We start from the raw sequence: 16,665 nt of genomic DNA on the forward strand, positions 1-16,665 counted from the left end.
TTTGTCCCTAGTATGAGAAAAAGCAATTTAATAGAAAAAAGCAGCAATTTAACAGAAAACAAGAGCAAGCTACTGCAAACCTGGAATGTGATTTTTTTTCCTGTGCCTGACCATTCCTTGCATGTTTTCATTCCCTGAGTAAGGCAAATAATAGAAATGAGGAAAATGGGAATATATAGTGGAACACAGAGTAGTTTCTGTTCATTCACCACCCTCCCTCTTTGGGCCAGCACCACAGGCTTCAGAGAGGCCCAACGTGGGCATTTAGTGGGTAGTATCTCTTCCACATTGAGACTCATCCTGGTTTTAAAACCTGGCTTGATGTTTAAGATCCGAAGCACCATGTTCAATACCCTTATGTCATTCTGTTCTCTTTGTTCCTTGCAGCAATTTTGTTGTCATTTGCAAAGTTGTCAGCAAGGAGTTTATGTTTTTTCCAGATCACTGATAAAGACATAAGTGATCTGGAAGCCTTTGAAGCCATTAAATAAGCCATTGGAAGAGAGGAGAAACATGCTGATGTAGCTGCTAATTGGTTCACACAGCACTTGATACAGGTAAATTGATCTTGTATAGTACTGGGGCTTTCTTACAGGACTGTCATGCAGGGCTACACCAAATGACTTAAAGTAATCCATGTGTATTAAGTCAATACTTAAGCAACTGCATTTTAGTCTCACTTTGTTGCTTGACTACACCCATTTTCCATAAAAAAATATATTGATTAACATTACATAAGGTACTACCTATTTGTTTCCCATATTTACCTTTATGAGTATTTTGTTCAGGGCCTGTGTAATGCTTGTGATTATCTGAACCCATTAGGTTTATTCTTTAGTGTGCCACATTCACTTTTTTGCCAGTCATCTGAAATTTCTCCTGTGCACCAATATGTGTTCATAATGAATATCAATGACTCCAGAAGTATCTCTACCAATATTTGTCATACTCTTGAGAGCATTCAACACTAAAGATTTCAATGTGTTTTGCTTTCAGGGATGAACATTCTCTCACACACACAGCAAAAGGGAAAGAATTTCATATCACTTCAGTATTCTAACAGAAAAAAAGCCAGCTTTTCAAAATAGCTTAGTAAAAACTGTTCTTTCTTGTCCAGAAGATAGTCCCTAGGTGAATTCAGTTTCACTTACATCAAAGGCAAAAAATATATCATTGCATTTTGCTCGTTAGCTATTCAGAGGCAATACAATTGTGACAGAAACAGTTGAGCCGGAATTTGGCTTATACATCAGTAACAAAACTTTCAACTAAGTTAAAATATTGGATGTTCAATCTTAGGGATGGATAAACTAAAAAGATCACTCTTTAGGCAATTGTCACATTCTGAGTTCATTTTCCAAGTCTGGCACGTTATCTTCAGCAAATCTTGGGAGGCTTAATCTGGATCACTTTGATGGATGGCGCTACAAGGAACTGCATAATTATATTATTAGTAAGTCACATTTTAAATCTGAGAATTATCTTCCTTAAATGCTGTCTTGTATTTGGGAAAGCTTACGTATTCCAGTGACATCACACCTGGTATTTATTCACTTTTTTTTGCCTTTATATTTATTGAAAAGTGAAGTGAGGTTTTAAATCTTGTGTTTGTCTCTTAGAGAGTGCATTGGGTAGTTTCCGAATGACTCATTTGGGCCACTGACTCAATTGTAACAAACTTCAGTAACAGCTCATTACAAAAGACTTAGACAGGATGGGAGGGCTTCTGACCACATTATGATTGACCCAACTTACAATTGTTTCAGCCTGAATATGCTGGATTAATTCATCCTTACATGCAAGCAGAAGTGATTCACTGATGGGATGACCATAGCAATGTCTATCGATTACCTGACTACTTTTCTAGAAACTAGAACTGCAGAGTTTGCCCAAGATGAGCTTAAACAGGCTTGCACATTTGCAGGTTTTACTGTTACAGTTTCCTTTGTGTGAGTTGAGTAGCTAATTAAATGCAACACGTCCCTTCATTGTGTCATCAGCACATACCAGATGACATCATAGGGGAATGAAATATTTGCAGTTGCCTCCCAGGAAAACTTAGAAACGCACAAAGCCACCCATGAAGTCTCTGTATGAGACAATACAGAGGCCAGTCCTCATGGAAGCGATGGAGTTGCCATGGAGGCCTGACAGAGGAAATAATTCAGTGTACACCAAGGCAAGCTCAGGCGTCAAGGTCTCAAAGGCCTGACTGAAAATTGCCAATATTAAGTAGTCTCAAAGAAGGATGGTGTAGAAGAATACGTCTTCTCCAGCCTCTGTCCAGAGAGAATGGATACATAAATCGGAGGCATTTACCTTGGTGTGAGAAGGATAACAATTTACAGTCAGTCACAATCAGTAAAAATCTCACTGTCCACAGACTAGCTCTGAGTACAAAGGACGTAGGTAAATGACAACTATGATGTTAATGGCTCTGTTTAAGATTGCAGATGATGGCAAAATTTGATAAGAGAATTTTTCCAGCATATCATCATGCACTTTTTATGACATGGTTGTGTATGAAATCAGATAGACCATCTAGGTTGAAACACAGCTTGCCTATATTTCCAGCATGATCTGAAGATACCAAAAGAATATCACAGGTTCCTGAACTCTAATTTCGTGCTTTGGCTGCCTGGCTTAAAATATACATTGACATTATCTAGCGCTCTGATTTTATTATGGCTTGGAGCTCCCACTAAATGGAAGGGAAGATTCCAATGCTGGTTGAAAATGACAGGGATTATGTCTTTCCTCAATCATTTTAGGGGAATGAGGCCTTCTTATGGGAATTCTGGCACCATTTCACCAAAAAAGCTAGCTTTCTTCAAAAGCAGACCTGTCAAGAAGGCAGCCTCAACAACTTCAGTCTCTGCTTCACTACCAGAGACATGGACTGAGTCATCTTGCCAAATAACTAAGTAACTGCTTTCTCAGAGCTTTGAAACCCATAGCCCCCAGACATCCTCACCTTGCTGTCACTGATGTGATGTGAAACAGGCTTCTCAGGCGAAGGCTCTCCTTCTAATCTGGTAGTTGCTTCAGGCCCTGTAATTCTTTTAACTGTGTCCATCACACAAGGAAGGGTGCAATTTTCTGCCATGGTATGCATCTTTCACTGGTGCGTGATCCGCCGCGAGATGAGGTGAGGTGTCTGGAAGACATGCCCGCTGACAGTGATGACTTGGTGACTCAAGTCTTGTGGATTTTTTAAGGCATCAATTTCCTCCCGGGAAAAATAAAATTAAAATCCCTCCATTTTATGTTTCAGTGACGGATGTTGTGTTATTGTAAAGCCTTTATACTCCCAGCAGCAAGTACTTAAGTACATACTACATGCTGCGGTAAAATCAGTCAATGCAAAGCTACTTGGATACATTTATCTCCACCTCATCCTTTATTCCGTAGGCTTCTCGGGAACAATTTGCCCCTTTTGTGCACAATCATTCCAAGACATCACTCAGCCAGAATCAAGCTTCACGAAAAGCTAAACCATGCAGGCAGGGTTGTTGCTTATGTGCACTGGAATGTATTAGCGAGAGCCCTTTGTCCAGGGCTCCAGCTCAGTAACCGGTGTGTCATAGACTACATCAATGGCCATCATATTTTATTCAGTGGACTTTGTACTATGTAAATTCAGGCATACCCACAGGTAAAGATATGGTATCCTTTTTTACAGGTGGAGTCTAGGCACCTGATGCACTCTTAATCTTGTGTTTGTTTATGCTTACTTATTACCTAGGGTTTTCAAGTAACTATGGTGTTGATGTGCTGTGCTATGAAATGCATGCATGTGCACTCTTTGACCATTTATAATGTGATGTCCTTTTTACACCACATTCAAATTTCCTATTTCAGGCATCACTTTTGTTCCTTCTCTATCATCTTGGTGGGGCTGTAACTCACCATGAAGAGGACCTGCCAGGGTAGGATATCATTATTTTGTTTGTCCCTTTTTTTCGTTCCAAACATTATTTTCCTTTTTCATAATTTTGGAATCGATGTAACATTCTGGCTTTTTTTTCTTATTTCAAGAAACCTATTTCCCCTCCAGAAATTCACCTCCTAAAACCATGAAAAATAAACAAATAACCCAGGCTGTGGTGAAAACAAAAAGGGCAAAAAGCATTTTTTTTTCTGGTATCTCAGTCATGAAGAGTTTTATCTGTTGAGAGCCCTTTCCTAGATCATTACGAGCTCCTATTTCCAGCATATCTCAAAAGCCTCCTTTGTAGTCAAAACTGCCAAGAAACTGAGTCACCTCCATTAGAAACGTCAGCAGCAAGTAAGACTTCCGTCCCTCCTTACTGAGACTATGGGAGAACCATTTCAGTGCTAAAGGCTGTACCGTGGGAGGAGAGCTGGTTAGGTGCCAGCAGGCGGTTCAGGTTCCCACCTTGAAAGCAAATTTTCCCTCAGAACGAGGAATGACCTACAGAGTGAGGTATAACTTGGAGGACATGTGGTATTTCTAAAGGGAATGGTGCCAGGAAAGCTGTTTAATTCTCATTTGGCTTCCTGATGGTCTCAAGAAATAGCACAGAAAATTTAAGTCTTTATTCTGAACATCATTTCTGAGGGCTCTTTATTAGATTCCTACTGCACATTTTATGCTTTTCTGGTAAATATCTACAGTGCAAAATTGTCCCATGTGATGAGTGATGAACACTGACAATAACTCGGATATTGGTAGTGATTCTAGATTTGCTGATGACTTGAGTTTTTGCAGAGCTAGAATATTGGAAGTGTTCTGAAATGCACTTGTGTCATCCAGGTTGCATCCACTCTCTTTCTTGCTAAACCTCTGTGAAAACTCCTGATATGTATTTGTCAGCGAAGCAGTCAGATTCTTTGAAGATGACAAGAAGCAGGGATTTCCTTTATAAGGTACTTAACCTACATTTCAACCCTATTAAACAAGCACAGAAAATCTGTTACTATCCTCTTCCTCATTTTTTATTTAAGTCAGTGACAGCAGTGCTATCGCTTGTGCCCCAAGTCATGTTATATTGACAAAGAGGATGGAACGCTATGTTCATTTTCCTCAGGGGCATCTCTTAGACGTGTATGCTGACTTCCTTATTGATTGGTACCAGTCAATATGTAATCAGAAACATCAGGATTGTCTCTCTCTTAGTCTGTAACAGATCATTTCCCCAGAGTACTCTACTTGCTATAGGAGAACAGGGATTTAGTTGTTAGGTATTTATTTTTGGTTTTAAACATGCATTTTACTGTCATGGAGGGAGAAGGAATGGCTCTGACTTAGTAAAATAAATGTTCATAAAATGGACTTCAGGAGAAATGTATCTTTGTTTTCTAAAATTCCCAGAGTGTGGCAATCAGAAAGGCTGAGTGTTTCATCGCAAGTAAGGTGTGTCTCAAACTCCTTTTGACAGATGACGGGAGAGATAAAGCTCAGGCTTTCAGGGAGGTTTTGAGAAAACAAGGTAAATACTGTTCAAAGAAAGCTGCCTTTTTTCTTTTCTTTTTTTTTTTTTTTTCTCTTTAAGAAAAAAAGGAAAAAAAAAGAACTTCTGAGAGTTTCAGGGATAAAAATTATTTCTGGCTGGAGTGATTTAATAGCCAGAAAAAAGAAATCCTTTCCAATCTGATGTTTAATACTTAACCAGAAACCTCAAAATTCTCTTCCTTGTGCTAGACTTTTCTGCACTGAATAAGAACATCTTACTAAAAACTTGTTAATTGGTGTGGTACTAAATGCAAGTTAGTACAGGTCTCTTACAGTTCAAGTTCTGCCAGTGTCCTATCTTCAAGTTTTCCCGACTGTGTTACAAAACAACTCCAGAAACACTTCTACACCCTGTCTATTCAAAACACAGTGATTATGAATGCTAGTATCATGAGCCTGTCCTCATATTCCTACAGAACGCACGGCAGTGGTAAGTGATAATGCAAACTAATGCGCATCAAGACCCATTTGGTAGTATCAGAAACAGTCATTTTGCAGTAAGGGCTCTTCTTAATCGAAAGAGAAGAAACCCATCTGAAATACATTTTTCATAGATAAAAAAATCTCCATTGTGCTATTACTTATTCATTCTCAACCTGCTAAATGCAGTCAAGCACTGATTTTAAAGTTTCTAGTGAAAAGTCTTACTTTTGGACAGTGAGAGAGCCTTTCTATCAAACAAAAAATAGATGCAATCTAAAGCGTCCCTTAGTTTTGATCCAGAACCCCATTGTACATGAATGTATCCTATCACTGACACCAAGTCCTCAGGGAAGAACCAATTAACGGAGGCATTTGTACAAATACTTTTAGCCAACCTGTCCTCCCATGAGTGTTTTAATGCTTTTAAGAAAATTGCTCTGTAGCCTTGCATGAAACAACATTGAGAGGAAAAAAAGTAATAGTCCTTCATCTTACTGTTTTCTTTTCAGGCAAGGGAGGGATTTCACGAACCTGGTAGTAGCCTGAACACTTTTGCAGATTAGCTGAGGGGGTGGAGGTATGAAGTGGATAGACGATTTCATCAGCCTTGCTGTCCTGATTTCAGAACAGTGCTCTGGCAATCACAGGATCTGCTCTTTGCAGAAAGACTGAAGCTGCAGTCGTGATGGTTTTGAAGTCCAAAATGTCAAATACCTTTCCTTAAGTAGCCTGAGACACAAACCTCTATCTTTAGAAGGAAAGCAGAGGAGGTTTATTTTCCAGCCAATTGTACAGCTCTCCTCTCATTGCTAAATTAACTCTGAACTAACCTAAAGCACCATGAGAACATGCTTCCAAGCCATGTAATTGACAATGCAAGGACTGATCCATCGAGGGGCACAAATCTTTCCACACTGAAGGGAAAAACAGTACTCCTGATTTTCCAACACACTGGTCATAGTTAAAAGGGGCTTACTTATGCTTTCCCTAAATTAAGTACATCACCTTTTACAGTTTACAGTTACATACCTGGGATTGTTGTTGTTTATGCATAGCTGGAGATACGATACATAATTTTTTCAATGTGATTATGAAGGCTTTAAAGAAGGGAACAGTATCTTCAGGGAGCTACTAAACTCACAACCTATGTAATTCCTTTTAAAATGCTGGTTTCTCCTTACACAGAGCAATAATGTTCTGTTATTTGAGTTACTGTGCTTCTTGTGTACTGGTGTGCATTGAATTTATCACGGTGGTAGAAAAGCTTTAGTACAAAAACCTGGTTTTCCTTAAAAAAACAAATCAAACCAAATAAAACAACACATTTCCCCCCCTCCCCAAAAAAACCCTCAAACCAAACAAAAATCAAGCCCCAACCCTTTATTCATAGTTCTTGTAGCTGTGATAACTACTTTGAAAATATGAGCCAGACAGTCAAAAAACTGGTGAGTTCAAAGACCTCTTGAAACAATAGCACTAAGAGGTATGAAATACTGCATACTTCTTAAGGGAGTGTTAATTCTTAATTCTTAACTCCTAAACACAAGTTTAAGGGACATAAAGTAAGGGAAAAAAAATTAAATGTACTACCAAAATAAAAGCATACTGTCATGGTTTAGCCCCAGCTGCCAGCTAAACCCCACACAGCCACGTTTTGCCCCAGTGGAATAAGGGAGAGAATCAGAAAGGAGAAAGTGAGAAAAAGACTGAGATAAAGACAGTTTAACAGGTAAAGCAAAGCCATGTATGCAAGCAAATCAAACTAAGGAATTCATTCACTACTTCCCATGGTGAGGCAGGTGCTCAGCCATCTCCCGGAAAGCAAGGCTCCATCGCACGTAACATTACAACATCACTTTGAATGTCCCCTTGCTTCCTTCTTCTTCCCCCGGCTTTAAGTGCTGAGCACAATGTCATAAAGTGTGGAACATCCCTTTGGTCAGTTGAGCTCAGCTGTCCCATCTGTGTCCCCTCCCAGGTTCTTGTGCACCCCCAGCCTACTCGCTGGTGGGGTGGTGTGAGAAGCAGAAAAGGCCTTGGCTCTGTGTAAGCACTGCTCAGCAACAACGAAAACATCCCTGTGTTATCATCACTGTTTCCAGCACAAACCCAAAACATAGCCCTATACTAGCTACTATGAAGAAATTTAACTCTATCCCAGCCAAAACCAGCACGCATACAGAAGAGTGTATACAAGCCATACTAGTCATGGTTGCTATTCAAAGCAAGCGGTAACGGTAAACTCACTTTCTACTGACAGCTGCTATGTTAACTCCCAGGCTGATACTGCCACTCAGGCACCTCTCTTCTAATGGATAAATCAAACAACTTAGCAAAGGGGTTTTCTGATACTCTTTTTCTGGTTTATGAAAGTTCACCTGCACTGCAGGATCCCCCAGGAATGCACTGAGTTTCTGCTAAAAGGCCAGCCACACACACTTCAAGTAGCATCTAAATCCCACGTAGCCATCCACAGACTGCAGACAACCATTTTCCAAAAACAAATGATATGGAAAATGGGACCTATTTTGTTCTGCATTATTGAAACCAGAGCCATCCCAGAATCAGAGGTATTTAAAACATTTATTAGCATTAATCACTGGAGGTTAAATAAAACACAAAACCCCTGTATTTTAGGGCAAAAAATATTATTAGGTATGATACAATTAATATGTAAAACAGAAGGTAAAATATTAACAGATTGCAGCATCCCATACATGAAGCGATTGGGTCCAGCCCAGTCAAAGCCCTTATATAAACAAAACAGAGGAAGAGTACTTAGCAGGTGATTTAAAACTGACTCTGGTTTAAAAAACTAATGGTAGCATAGTAAAACATATCATCACTGTACTGAAAAAGTCTGATTACAGTCAGAATGGCTGCGTATCTACTACACACTTATTACCACATGCCATGAAGCATTAGTGAAGACAAGGGATGACAGGTAACTTTTCTAGGTATACATACAGCCCCATTACATTATAGCACTTTAGAGAGACCTGCTGTACCATGAACAAGAACAATCAATTCTTTTTCCCTTTTGATTTTTATTAATGGGGTGTTACTTCATTACTTCTGAGTCCCAATTCTTGAAAAATAATGCCATTTTTTGGATGTTTCAGTCTGCAAGACAAAATTTTTCTGTAATATGCCATTTTCATGCATAAGAATGGCAAGTCAACAACTGTACCTATGTGCATCTCCATCTTCTTGCTACCTTTGATCTGTCACTTTAAGTTCATAAAAGTGAAATGATCATTAACAAAAAAATGTACTTACAGAATACAATGTGCAGGATATGACAACCAGACATAGTGAAAAAACCACTATTATGTCAGCATAACAATATAAAACTGTACTTATATACACACACGCATATGCAGAGCATATATGAAAACTAGTTCCTTCGTAATCTTGTTTTTAAACTAGTTCATGACGAGCCAGAAAAGCACGTCACCCACACTGGACAGTCACAGTCTTGAGTCATGGTGCAAACAGGCTCCACCAAACACCCTTGATAGTGCAGCCCGTGCCTCACTCCTGCTGCCAGTTCTCTAAAGAAAACCAATCTTGGACAAATCCAGCACCAGCTGGCCAACCTAGAACTGCAGTGTTATTATCATTAGTGCTCCTGTACAGTAATATAGTTTTCTCACGAGACACTTAACTACCAAAAGGAATTCCAGTTGCTGCTGAAAGTTTTGACTCCAAGTCTGGGGTTTTCTTGTATGTCATTCTGGCCATTTATGAAGAGTGTTGGTACTTTCCAAACAACACAGGCAACAAAAGGAAGCAAAAATCATCAATTTGACATTTGAAAATCATAATTTTTTAAACAAATGGTCCCCCCATTTGAAGAGGCATGTTAAAGCTGCAGAGGCAACATCATTGTCAAAGCTGAGCCCTGTCTTCAAAGAAAGTGTGAGCTGTTCTGCACAGCTCAGTGGCCTATTATTTTTTTACTTGTGGCTTCAGAGTTGTCTGCTGAAGCTCACCGTAATCCAAATCTCAAGAATTTACACAATCAGAACCCTTCCCCATTTTAGTCTTTTCCTTGACTAAAAGCAAAGTAAGGGGATTTAGATTTGGCCAACCACATTCAGAAATATCTCTCTGCCTACTTAGCCAGCATTAGAATTTTAAAATCTGCCAGATATCCATGCAAGAACCTTCAATTTTAACCTATCTTAAACTATAACTCATAAACCTGTTTGGATTCACACACAGCTCAACGGCAGCTGTGAGAGCTGGTTGTTCAGCACAGTATCCCATGCAGATCAGCATCGATTGCCAGTCCCAGCATAAGTTAGAGTACACAAGGTACTTGCAGCATTGTCTTACAAAGCTTTCAGACATCTCAAGCAGGGTTTAATGAGTTTTGAGATGTCACATCAAAAAGAAAAGAAAGACTAAGCCACAAAGATTTATGAAAGCTTGAAAATGAGTTATGCAGAACTACTATAGGCTGAACTCAGATTTATGACACCTTTAAAAATGGGATTTGATCTCACCTTGTTTTCTCAGTAACAGGTCTAGCCTTTTACTGGGTTTTATTTAGGAAGAACCAGATCTCTTGCAGCACTGGGTCATAGATCCCATAAACTGTATGATTCTGTGACGTTGATAAGCTTAATATTTCTTTAGGGCTGAAGGCCAGGTTAAATTCTTCCTCCACAGCCAGGTGAATGTCCAGGCACCCCGGGAGACCTGCTTATACTAGGATGGGATAAAATGTTCCCTAAAGGAGCTGTCTCCTTCCCCAGCTACCAACAGTGATGACTGCTGAATTTTCACTTGCATAAACCCGGATTATCTGTGAATAGTTGCTGCAATGAAGCAGGGACATGGGTCATTTATCATCACAGGTGACAGCTGAAAGCTCACCTGAAATACCCTTTCTCATGGTAGCTGTCTGAGTCTGTGTGTTATCCCATTTTCAAGTACAAGTGCTTTCAGGAGTCCAAAACATAGAAGAAATGGATTATATGTAAGAAAACAATGCAGTTTAGATTCTTAGATAAAATCAAGTTGGACATTTCCCACCTATAACTGCTTCAAGCCCTCTAAACACAAAGAAACATTCCCCTTGATTTCATCTGGCTCTCCTTCAAGCCCTAATAATTAGTGCCATATTATCAAAGCAATCTCACAACCAAGCAATAAGCTCTGGTTTTATGTATAAACACAGGAACCCAGTTCTAGCCTGCCTGCTTGTGATTTATTGTGGAAACTTGTTTTTCCCTTTTGTTTGCTTTCTGTAAGCTCCCCAACAGAAGTACAGAGAGGTTAATTTTCCTCCTAAGAGAACAAATGAATGTTGTGGAATGCAGGCTGGACTTGGGTTTTGTAGCCTGCATTTCTTACCCTAATTTTGATTTCCAATGAAATTGAAGATAAATTTGGATTTTATCCTCTCAGTCACACATGTGCATAAAAGATGTAAGCGAAGAACACATACAGTTTTACATTATTTCTGGTTCATAACTGGTATCATAACCACCTATTGGATTTTGTTCTTCAACACTGCATTTTCAAGTGTGTCAAGCTCCAAAGGTATCACACAGGAGATCTTCCATAGCACATCCCCATGCGAGTGAAGAGCCTAGTCCAAAAATTCACAGAATTGCATTTGTAAAGAAACATTTTGGTTTGTTTTATTAGATTCCAGCCTTTGACCCCAAATTATATTGTGCTCTCTTAAGCTGTTTTTGTACAGAAATATCATTCTTCCCACATGAAGACTGCTTGGAGTGCAGCAGGGAGACCGCGAGGAGCGAGGCACTGTGGCACCCTCTGTTAGAAACCAAGGATGTGGCGTCTTTGAGCAGAGACAACTTCAGTCTGGGGCACAGATCTGGAGGAAAGCTGGTACACAGTGGAGATTAAGCTGATGTTTAAGAAAGCCCATGCCCTAGAAAGGGACTCACTTCAGGCAAAGCGCAGTGGCTGCATCTGGAGCAGACTGGAACTGCATGGGGTCCAGCAGTCTCTTTCATGACAATTCCTTCTTCCACATACACAGCACCTCCTGACACAGGTTAACGTCTAGTCTGTAAAAACTGCACTTCCTCATCCTTTGGATCCATTTTTGCTCTACTTAGCAAATTCAGTCAATTTCTTGCTGATGTTTACCGAAAGTACAAGATGAAGCTACAGATTTAAAAAAACACTGAAGCAAGGTCCAGCTAGAAAGATGGCAGAGCAACTGTAAGCCAAAATTCAGGGCTTATAGGGGTTTTCTTTCACCCTATTCTTACAAAGAAAACTCTAAAAACATGCAAAGTCCACTCTGCAATGTAAGAAGGTAAGTTTTCGCAGGAAATCTAAATTTTATATATAAAAGGATCTTTTTATTAAAAAAAAAAAAGTCACTGGTTTGAACAGAGCATCAGAGTACTTTGACACTGTAATTTTGACAGGATATTAGAGAGGATTTTCCAACTAGGTTTTGCAAAATCCCTTTGAAGTAAAGCTTTCTGCTTCAGGTCCTTGCATTACTGCTCATGGGAAGTATTGAAATTACTGCTTTCAAGATAAGGAGCCACGTCATTGAGATCACAAAGTCCCTTCTCAGTGAGAAAAGCAAATGGTGCTGTTTTTCAAGTAAATCTAAAGAGATCAGGTTGGGTCAGCAGCACCGCCTACCCGTCTGTGAAGTCTGCTTTCCAAGTTTGATGGCTCCATTGTTAGTATTTTCATGAGGATCTAAGGGTGGAATCTGCCGACCTGAAACAGAAGAGGAGACAATGAATTCAATTTTCCTCATGTAGTAAACAACACATGCAGTAGCAGAATGGTTTAGTTTGCATAAGAATCCCATCTGTCAAACTTCACCAGAAGACAACTGTCTCCTGTGTACCTTGAATATTTTCTCTTGCATCCTGCTTATGAAAAGATTTTTACATTTAAAAACATGTATGAAATATGTCTATTGAGAATGCATGAAATATATTGAAATTATGTTATCTGTGTATTTAAAAATACAGTTATCTTACAACTAAGAAGAATACCCAGCTTTCTCCTAATTGCACCTAAGTGTGAATGGTGCTAGTTTAACAAGATCTTGTCTGCCCTAAATCCGCCTGGCATTTAGTCCCTGACCACAAGTTTTACAAAGCGCAGCAACTAAATGCATGCTGCCTATACTTGAAAAATGAACCTGTTTTGACTGAATGCCTCTGTCCTCTGAGGGGTACCCATGCCTTTCCAGTTGACAGCTTTGATTACCTACCACCCCCTTCCCCACAAACTCTCCTGACTTTTTAATCATCTTATGGGGCAATTATTTTAAGTGTTTTAAAGAATTTCAGCCATTGCAGCAGAGCTAGAGATACCTCCCTGGGGCAGAAGGCACTGGTCCAACTCCCTCCTCTGTGTGTCCTTCTACAACTGCTGCATCTTCATCTAACTGGCTTCCTACTCATGGACAACATACAATGTGCTTGATAAGTAGAATCATAAATGGGAAAGAAGATCCTCCCAGGTCCAGTCTATCTTCTGTCTCTGCTGTGTGCCTGGCTTTTCCATTACACCCATTGTGTGATGTCTCCTCCATCAGTATTTTGGAGTCATGGTAACATAACATACTTCTCATTACCTTGTAGATTTCCTGATGGGTTTTTTTCTGAAGTTTAATCTACTTCCTATGAATTATTCCTGGTTTTACTATTACGCGTGTTAAATAACAAGAATTGAAATATTTAACATTTGTTTGTTACATGCCACTTTCAGGGGGCATAAAGATCCTGTAAACAGCTCATCATAATCCAGGTGGATTTTAGAGTTTAGGTTTCCGCATCCTTTGCTGCTTTTATTCACAGCTCTCTTTTGGCAAATGTTCCATGAATTACGTATCTATGTTGAAGCCCGAGTCCTACAGATTACCTGGGGGAGGAGTTGTGTGAGGGTGAGTTTAAAGCATTCAGGTAAAATCCAAACCCAGTGAAATCAAACCACAACATTTCATCTGTAGAACTTGTCCGTAAATTACCTTTGGTCAAGCCCATCAAAATTTCACCTCTCTCAGTCAGTCTGAACAGGTATGTTATACAACAAACAAAAGCATGCCTTCTGAAGCAGATAATCTTGGCTGTTTGTACAAACTGAATGAGAGGGGGAAAATTCCTCACATTACTAAGCTAAAGATAGTGTATTTGGTCTCACAGAGTGAGAAATGGGTATCTTGAGGGCTGAAGCACGCATAAGCACTGGCACTGCAATGCTGCACCCTATTCAGGTCACTAAAATATCACCTTCACACCTGGCTTACATTCTGTTTGGACTTCACCAACTTACTTTTGTTTGAAAGTGCCCTTCAAAATGAAATTTAAAGCAGAATGAGTGGTTATAGACAGAGCTGCTACATGTATTAGTTCTGCTGGCTTTGTTTGGAGACTAAAGAGAATCCACTAATTATTAAAACTGCAGAGAATAAGACACTACTACCAAGAAGGTAACACCGTTGTCGTAGAGACCTGCAGAGAACTTCTGCATCAGGTACCTACTATTTCCAAAATGCTTTCAACTCAGTCCCAACTACAATAAAACCCCATCATCTGACCCAGAGCACAGTGTAGCCAAACAATTGGAATCTACAGGCACAGTTTCCATAACATACCATCAAGCAAATGCTCTCTAAACACTTGGTTCTTCTAACAGCAAGTTTAGAAGAGGAGAGCTTTAACATGCTAACTAGCTTAAGCCCACATTAAACAACTATATTGCCTCTATTTGTTTTTCATTCAATGTTGCATATTTCTTATGAGTTTCACCTCTTTTCTACAGTACTCTTGATGTGTATGCAAAGAAACATGCTAGCTTATCTTCGGAACAAAATAATTCCAGGCTTCAAGGTCAATGAGCACTTTGTCCAGTTCAGACCAGGACACAATATATACCAGTAAGAATCACCTTGATGTATTTCATTTCTCAAAACAATAAAACCACAGAGATAACAACTACAAATAATAAAGAGGAAAAAAATCTCTAGACATAATATTTGCTGATCAGTTATTCTGGCCTTTGAACTTCAGTACTATTTGTCATTAACTAGTCCTGTTTCTGTTGTTTGGACTCCCCTGGAATTCAATACAAGGAAATAAACATTTAAACAGTGAAAACTCTTCAAGTTTAAGAGTATCTTTTTTAGTAGCTGAGTTTTTTATCATCATTTATGATTTCTTTTATTACCAGATTTATTAAACCCTTAAGCCATTTTGGTTTAGTAACAAGAGTTATCCCTGCCCAAGCAGCTTTTACCACCTGATGAGCAGTTGACAGGAGTAACCCTCTTGGAGTATAAATTCAGTCTAACACCTGAGAACCAGCTCCATAGCAAATGATACAGTGATTTTTCACCAAGGGTCAGGGGAAGCGAATAACAGTAATCAGTCAGAAACCTGTCTGACTGATTGTGTCTCCCTGGGCCTCCTTGACAGCAAGATGCTGTAACACAGAAAGCTTTACACAGCAGCAGAACACTGAAGGTGAGCAGTGAAATGCTGAGCCTGCATCTACACTTCCTGCTTCTAAACCAGCTCAATCAGTATTGCTACCTAAAAGTGCCATGATCATCTGATCTTGTCATTCAGGTCTTGATAAATATAGCATCAATATTGCTGACACCAACTCAAATATAGCTGGCACGGAGTCAGGATCAACAGAGGTCATAAACTGAATTAATTTTAGAAGATATATAAACATTTAAAGTGTGTATCTCACTGGCATACACGGTTCCAGAGCAATAAAAAAATGCCCCTGTATTAGATAACCTACAGCACGGTTATTAATAATTAATCAGTATTATTAAATAATATTAAATATTAATATTGTTAATAATCAGCATGTTATTTCTTTCATGCAGCTGATGTCAGAAAGGAGCAGTAGTGCTCTGACATCCAGCCCTGCAATTCGCCTACTGAAGGAATAAAAAGATTAAGGCAATTCTTCAAACTGAAAACTGCTCTGTTAAGATAGAGTCAGCTCAAAAGATGCATGGGCGATTGAACTCATCTGTTGCTTAACTTGAATATGACAAACTAGACCACAAATAGAGTCTTTTCTCCATTTGGCAGAGCAGGACAGAACAGAACTAGCCAGCTTCTCAAAGGCCGCCAACAGCACATCTTAAGATTCCAGATTAAACAGCCAATCACACAGAGAAAACCAGATCTGCATACATTTACCTAAGAACTCTGCAGGTGAACTGGTTAAATAAGAAACTTAAGGATATACTATTACTGAGACAGCATAAAAGTCCCATATGGTTCCCAATTCTGGTATTTCTATGGAGGAAGACCAGCTGACTGCAATATAAAAATTAGATTTTGCCCTTGTATTTATATCTGATCATATATTTGGGGTTCATTTTGCTAATGTTCGGACCATGCTTCACAGATTTTGTGCAACAGAACTGTCTGTAACCATGCACCTCTACACGTTTGTGCAGAGGTGTTGGTATCCTCCATGATCTCACTGTAGTAAACGCACGATGGTGTGTAAAACAAGGGTCACAAGAGACTGCCCAAATACAGAGTTACAGAAATTGTCATTGTTCTGAAGTGAACTGTCCAGGTTAACAGGTGGGAAGCACTAAATTGATGGCATCTCCTCCTTTCTGGTATGTCTGAATTTGGCTGAGGCAGTCCAGCATGAAGGTCAGGGTCTTCTCCAATGCCTGGTAGAATTCCAACTCCTTCTACTGAATGTGAGATTTGCTGATGTAAAGAGATTAATCAGCACTCTGGGAGTTGCAGTTCTGAGGGTGC

At 39.4% G+C, this 16,665-nt stretch overlaps 1 protein-coding gene across 2 annotated transcripts in view; it reads right to left on the minus strand.

Moving 5' to 3' along the window:
• Positions 1 to 8,421: 8,421 nt before the first annotated feature.
• RAB31 (RAB31, member RAS oncogene family) overlaps positions 8,422 to 16,665 on the minus strand; it is a 65,265-nt gene continuing 57,021 nt past the window's right edge. Inside the window, exons 7-8 of one of the 2 annotated variants that reach the window (XM_061356303.1) lie at positions 12,545 to 12,625; positions 8,422 to 9,022 (exon numbers count right to left, since the gene is read on the minus strand). In XM_061356303.1, the coding sequence (XP_061212287.1) occupies positions 9,018 to 9,022; positions 12,545 to 12,625 (86 nt within the window). In that variant the 3' untranslated portion in view covers positions 8,422 to 9,017. Of the gene's footprint in view, positions 9,023 to 12,223; positions 12,626 to 16,665 lie in introns of those variants that run through there. The other variant, XM_061356302.1, reaches the window with a different exon arrangement.

The sequence above is a fragment of the Neopsephotus bourkii genome, unplaced genomic scaffold (assembly GCF_033783945.1).
Source record: "Neopsephotus bourkii isolate Nb327-2 ecotype Australia unplaced genomic scaffold, CSIRO-AGI_Nbou_v1 NB_846, whole genome shotgun sequence".
Classification (NCBI taxonomy): Eukaryota; Metazoa; Chordata; class Aves; order Psittaciformes; family Psittacidae; genus Neopsephotus; species Neopsephotus bourkii.